The 6000-nt window shown below is 47.8% G+C and overlaps 1 protein-coding gene across 1 annotated transcript in view; it reads left to right on the forward strand.

Annotated features, from left to right (window-relative positions):
* The window catches only part of LOC125097749 (proline-rich protein 18-like), a 64445-nt gene extending 58810 nt beyond the window's left edge, over nucleotides 1-5635 (forward strand). Inside the window, exons 2-3 of the mRNA XM_047725744.1 lie at nucleotides 625-705; nucleotides 3161-5635. Of these exons, the coding sequence (XP_047581700.1) occupies nucleotides 625-705; nucleotides 3161-3271 (192 nt within the window). The 3' untranslated portion in view covers nucleotides 3272-5635. The remainder of the gene's footprint in view (nucleotides 1-624; nucleotides 706-3160) is intronic.
* The last annotated feature ends 365 nt before the right edge of the window (nucleotides 5636-6000 follow it).

Consider the following 6000-nt stretch of genomic DNA (forward strand, 5'->3'; position numbering starts at 1 on the left):
ACAAGGTCTGAGACAGACCTGTGTCTGAACCCAGCTTCTGCTACTTGAACGTTGTAGGATTTGAAGTCAGTTTTATAACCTGTCTGAGCTTCATTTTCCTCATTTGTAAAAGAAAGTTAATTCCAGCCTCCCATGAACAGGTCAATGTTTAACAACTGGTTCTCAGAGGAAAAAAAAAACAAAACCAACACCCACCCTCTTTTGCAGGGCTTGCTAATGTCCATGGCGCGGTTCTTCCCACCGAGGCCTGTTTCAAGGTGCCAGTGTCATGTCCATGGCCACAGAGTTGGGCAATAATGAGCAGAAGGAGCACCGTCATAGAGCATTCCCACCGGGCAGGGGTCAGAGATGTCAGTGACCTCAGGGGCCTGCCTAGTAGTAAAACATAATGAAATAATTAGGAAATGCTGAACTTTAAGTTCTATTACTTTTGTTTTCAGTACAAATATCTTTATATATAATATATTAACATCTATAATTTGGTGTGCATCTATTTTGTTTTTGAAAGAAATATCTTTACATAGGACATATTAAGACAATATAATTTGATTTTGATAATGGCTGAATGTGGAAGCCAGCTCACCACATTCCTGAAATTTAACACTTGGCTGTCATGAACTGTAGGTACCGGTTTCGAACACACAACTGGCCGTCTCCAGCTCTGGGACTTCGCCAACGACACAGCAATGGCCAGATTGCTCCATGGTAGGTACCCAGATCACGTGACGTAGGACTGGAATGTGGCCCAGTATTCCGCCACACTGGTTTTCCAGAAGGGCCATATCAACTTACCTTCCTGCCAGCAATGCCTGAGGGTTCCCAGATCCATCCGACAAAGTGCATCCGTGGAGAAGTAAAACGAGGGTGGGCATCCCCGTGCAGTGTTTGAAGCAGCGGCTGGGCATCGAGCCTGGAACCTGGATGAATCTTCCAAGCGTAGTGCTTGTGATAAGAAGTAAGAGCTGAAAGAGATTTCGAGCACAATGCTCTTCGTTTCAGTGCATACAGAGCAGTAGACTTGTTTTCCAAGAATACACACGTTAAAAAGTGCACATCAAGTGTATCTGAGTGCTGCCCATGGAGGGAGAGGGTTCCTTGTGTCAACAACATTTATTGAGCACTGAGTGGTACAGGCCACCTGTAAGCATCCTACACGGTCCTTACGTTCGGTGTCTTTTCTCATCCCTGGCCGACAAAAACTGTTGAGTTTATGAGCTGTATTTCACGGGTGTATTCTTATAGCCCATTGTCTTTAATGAACTGCGCAAGGTTGCACGTTTAAATAATTTATTTTCCAGAAAAAAATACATGGATCCTCTCTGTAGGGTATTTCTATAGTTAAGCAGTGTTTGTAGTACAGGAGTTACATACAGCACATTCATCAACGCTTAAAACTATCATGGCAGGGGCACCTGGGTGGCTCAGTGGGTTAAAGCCTCTGCCTTTGGCTGAGGTCATGGTCTCGGAGTCCTGGGATCGAGCCCTGCATTGGGCTCTCTGCACGGCGGGGAGCCGGCTTCCTCCTCTCTCTCTCTGCCTGACTCTCTGCCTACTTGTGATCTCTGTCTGTCAAATATATAAATAAAATTTTTTTAAAAATACAAAAAACAACAACAACAAAATCATGGCCGGTTTGATGTGGGCAGGATTCATCATAACAGCTGCAGAGAAACGAGCAGTTTCAGCTCTGTCTTATGTGCACTATCGCACTCAATCGTCACAAAGAAAAAGAAAAGAGAAGAAAATTGGAAGTTTAGAGAAGCCAAGTGTTTCGCCCAAGAGGAGAGAACCTGCAGGGACAAGGACAGCAGCTGCTGGGCAAATTCAGGAGTCAGCTGGGACCCTGCTGGGACACCTTGCTGGTGAGGGACACCACGGACCTGAGCATTCCCCTCTCGGTTACTCTCTCCTGCATTCTTTGTTCTGATGCCAGAAGCACATGTACAATTGTGATTAACTTATAAGTGTGAATTATTTTGTATGTAAATAAAGATAAAGCCACTAAGAACCTTGGACGTTGAAGAAATGTCCCTTGTGTTTATTCGCATGATTAGAATAACAAGGCCTAGAAAATGCAAGGCTCATGATGTGCCCAGGCACACAGAAAATTTTCCGCAGAGCCTGGACAGCGAGCACTCTTTCTAGTTCTTAGACCAGGTGTGGTTTAATAGAATAAGAGAGCTTAGACACCTTTAGGGTCATTAACTAGCTATAAAGCCGAGAAAAGCTGCTGGATATTCCCAAGCTCCTCTGTCCTCCGTTGTTGCAAAGATCATCTGTTCATACATTTATGCCCTCATTCAACAGAGAATTATAGAGGCAACTTCTGTGTGTCAGTCACTGGTCTAGGCCCAAAGATATAACAGGGAGTATATAAAAATCTGGGTACGCGTGGAGCTGACATACTAGTAAACTTAATTCAAGTAACCAGAGAAATCAACGTGTCAGTCAGTCGATCAGTCAGTGAGTAATGTAAATATATTTATTTTTTTTACATGTAAAAATATAATAAGGCATAGTAAGGATATAGAGAGTGACAAGAATGCATTTTACTTAGGGAAATCATCGCTTCTCAGAATTCAGAATCTACATTCCTGGCCCCAGGCTTTGTAGTAAAAACAAGCCCCTCCCCTTCGGATTTCTGCGGGGTGAGCCCAATGGCTGTCCTACTAGGTACCCCGGGTTCCCTGTGCCTCACATTGAACTCATTTCTCCCTCCAGTTCCCTCCAACTGCTCATTCCTCCCTTGATTTAGCTAGTCTTAGGTAACAGGACCTCGGTCCTCCTGCCGAGGACAGAACATAGGTTTTGAAATCAGACTTGGGTCGCAGTCGCCTAGCGTTTGGTTGCAGGAACTTTGGAAGAGCTGAGAAAACAGATCTGGTTGAGCCCCAGGTGCTCCCCGGAGCCATCAGGGGGGCTTCTGGCTCCGGAACCTCAGGACTGCGGTCCTAGTCAAGAGGGAAACCAGCCAAATCAGGAAGCAGCCACTACCACTGCGGGTCCAGCCCCATAGCGTGTCTGTGACAAGTCACCCCCAGAACAGAACACTGCTCCTTGTTTTATTTCAAGCATGTGTCTCTGTTCCTCAGATCAGTGGTGCTCTGCCGTGGCCACCAACCCCACTGTCTTTCCGATTCCCGTTCTCTGTCTGCTCTAGAAGTGTGTTCCAGCAGGAGTGTCCCGGTTCACCAGTTCTCCACCAGTGGCCGTTTGCACCATTGCACCAGCACGTGCCAGGGGCTGTGAGGACGTCCCGCACCTCCCGTGAAGGGGTCCTCATCGCTAGCTGGCCAGCAAGTGCTCCAGCTCGAACATCCGATGTTAGAGTCTGCTTCCCAGGAGCACGTCCAGCCCCGACCACCCTAGACGGAGATCCCACACACAGACTTGGAGGTGGGGGGTTGCATGTCGGAAGTCGGCTGGGGCATGTGTTCTGGAGATCGCTGCAGGGAAGTAGGGATGGCTGGAGTGGTGGAGGGAGAAGCTGCCCTCTGATGCAGCTGTGACTGGAGTCTCGGCCAACCCAAAGGCATCCCCACTGCACCCCTGCCCACCACAGATGCCTTAAGCACCTTCAGATCAGCTGGCTTCTATGGCCCACATTGATCTTGTGCAGTGACTGTCCCCTTACAATGACCCTCTCAAACCCAGCAGATACCTGGATTCTTCAGAGAGCTCTGGGGCTGCAGTGGCCTTCCACCTGTTCTGAATGGAAGCCAAGAGGCCAGTCATTGGCCCTGGGATATAACCTTGAGTGGGTGGGGCAGCCCCTGCTCCTGAGAGCAGTTCCTAGTGAGGCAGATGTCTGTCAAGGTCAACACCAGTGTGTACAGCACCCGGAGCAGAGACCCTGAGGAGGGGCTCTGGGGGAGCGCCATGGGATCCACGCACATGAACATGTTACTTAAAGAAGGACGTGGCCGGAAAATGAAAGGATGGTGGGTTTCACACGGGGGTCTGTGTTGCTGTCCTGCTTTCTGAGCTTACTCTGTTGAACTTACCTCCCCTTTGTGAACTTGTGATTCCTCCTTTGAGAAATGGGTATGACGATAAGAACACCTTGCCCTGCCATGACACAGAGCGAAACCTGAACCACACGAAAATCTGGATGTGAGAGCCCGGGGTGAAACTGTATATCCGTGAGGGTCCCTGTTCGTATGGTCTGACTTCGAAGAAGCGCACAACGGGGGTGTGAGTTCTAGAGCAGAGCTCCTTGCAGCTTGTGCCAGAGCTTTACAAGGAGGAGGGGAGAATTCCTTGTCCCTGTGCTTCAACGCAAAGAGGACTTTTAACGATAGGGCCCTCGAGGAAGGGGGAAACTTGGTGAGGAAAGGAAAGAGGGAAGAAGAAAGAGATGGAACATCTGTGAGGGAGAAAGAAAGGACAGTGAATCCAACATTTGTTAAAACAGCTACTCGGGACTGGGAGCTAAGCTCAGCCTCGTGTCCACATTCTCTCTCCGCGAGAGAGGTTGTTCTATTAGGGCTCTCTGGGTAGCACGTAAAAGAAAACCAAAGTCAGACTCTCTTAAGGGAAATAGAACTCAATCTAACTTAAGACAAACAAACCAACAAAAACACAAACAGAAGGAATGTCTTGGCTTAACAACCCAAAGGAAGCGCTGGCTTCTAGAACTTGATCCTGGGGCTTCAGTGGTGTCTCCAAGGCCCAGTTTCTCTGTTTTTCATCGCACAGCTGGCCCTCCCACTGAGCTGGCTTTGCTCTCCAAGATGGCGGCAGCTCCAACCTTTCCTTCCAGCTTCAGATCCACGTTGGGGGAGGACCTGCTTCACTTTGTCCTCCATTCCTGCCCAAACCTCATCCCTCAGCACACGGGTCACGCTACCTCCCGGACCTTGAATCCATGTGCGGGAGAACTTGATGTTGTCTGAGGGAATGCATGATTGAGACATGGCTAGAAAGTGGTAGTTCTGGAGGTGGAGACTCGGTCCGCATGACTCTGAAGCCCGAGTTTCTCTTGGAGCGATGAACACCCCACCCCCGCCGACCCCATACACCTCGGCTGAATCACCTCACCCCCTTGAACCTTGTCTCCTCTTCTAGCTCTGAGTTTGACAACTCCACCTTGAGGAAACCTATTAACCGAGTGAGCTACAATGGCACTATTCAGTCCGTAATGGCGTAACTATTGCCAAGTACCTGGTTCTCTTTCTTTCCAGTGTTTGTTTGCGATGAGCCTAAGCACGGATCGGCCCAGCCATCATCATACTGTTCATGTTCTCTTTGGCTTCTTAGCACAAGGGCCCTCTTTCTATTTCTGCGTTGGAGACGATGGGTACTTTGGCCCCAAGCATGGAGCTCATCGAACACACCAAACCCGCTTCCTCCTTCGCCCTGCTCCCCCCAATTACTGTTGTTCCGGGCTTCCCTGTAAGACAAATGCTTCTTTCCACCATATTGACCCCAAATATTTCATCCATTCACTCTCACTGAAAGCCAAGTGCTTTTTTCGGGCTGTCTGCAAACAAAAGCTAGTTCGTGGGGCTGTGAGGGCAGCGAGCCAGATTACCTTTTACGGGTTGTGTTTTGTTTGTAAAACGGCAGTGTCTTTTGTAAACATGGTATGTCAGTGCCACATAAATTGTGCCTACCGAACTAGTGGCCTGTTGTCGTTTCCATCTGCAGTTGCTTCTGGTTGGGCCCATCTTTGTCACTGTGTTTGTAGAGTTGCAGTGTTGTGTCGTTATAATTTTATATTTTGTTTCTTTTGCCTACTTCAGTGAGTTTTCCATGCTATTAACCTGGACTTTGCTGTTTTAATTGCTGCTTTATGTTCAGGAAGTATTTGTTGGTTCATTCAATGAGCATTTATTTAATAACTACTTAAGTATTCCCCTGTGGGTTTCTCCCAGGTTTTACTATTATAGATAATGGAATAAATATCTTTGTGCATATACCTCTCTCTATTTTTTGGATTATCTTCTTAGGATAATTTCCCCAAATGGGATCATTAGGATGAGCGTCTGTATAGCTCTT

The sequence above is a fragment of the Lutra lutra genome, chromosome 4 (assembly GCF_902655055.1).
Source record: "Lutra lutra chromosome 4, mLutLut1.2, whole genome shotgun sequence".
Lineage (NCBI taxonomy): Eukaryota > Metazoa > Chordata > Mammalia > Carnivora > Mustelidae > Lutra > Lutra lutra.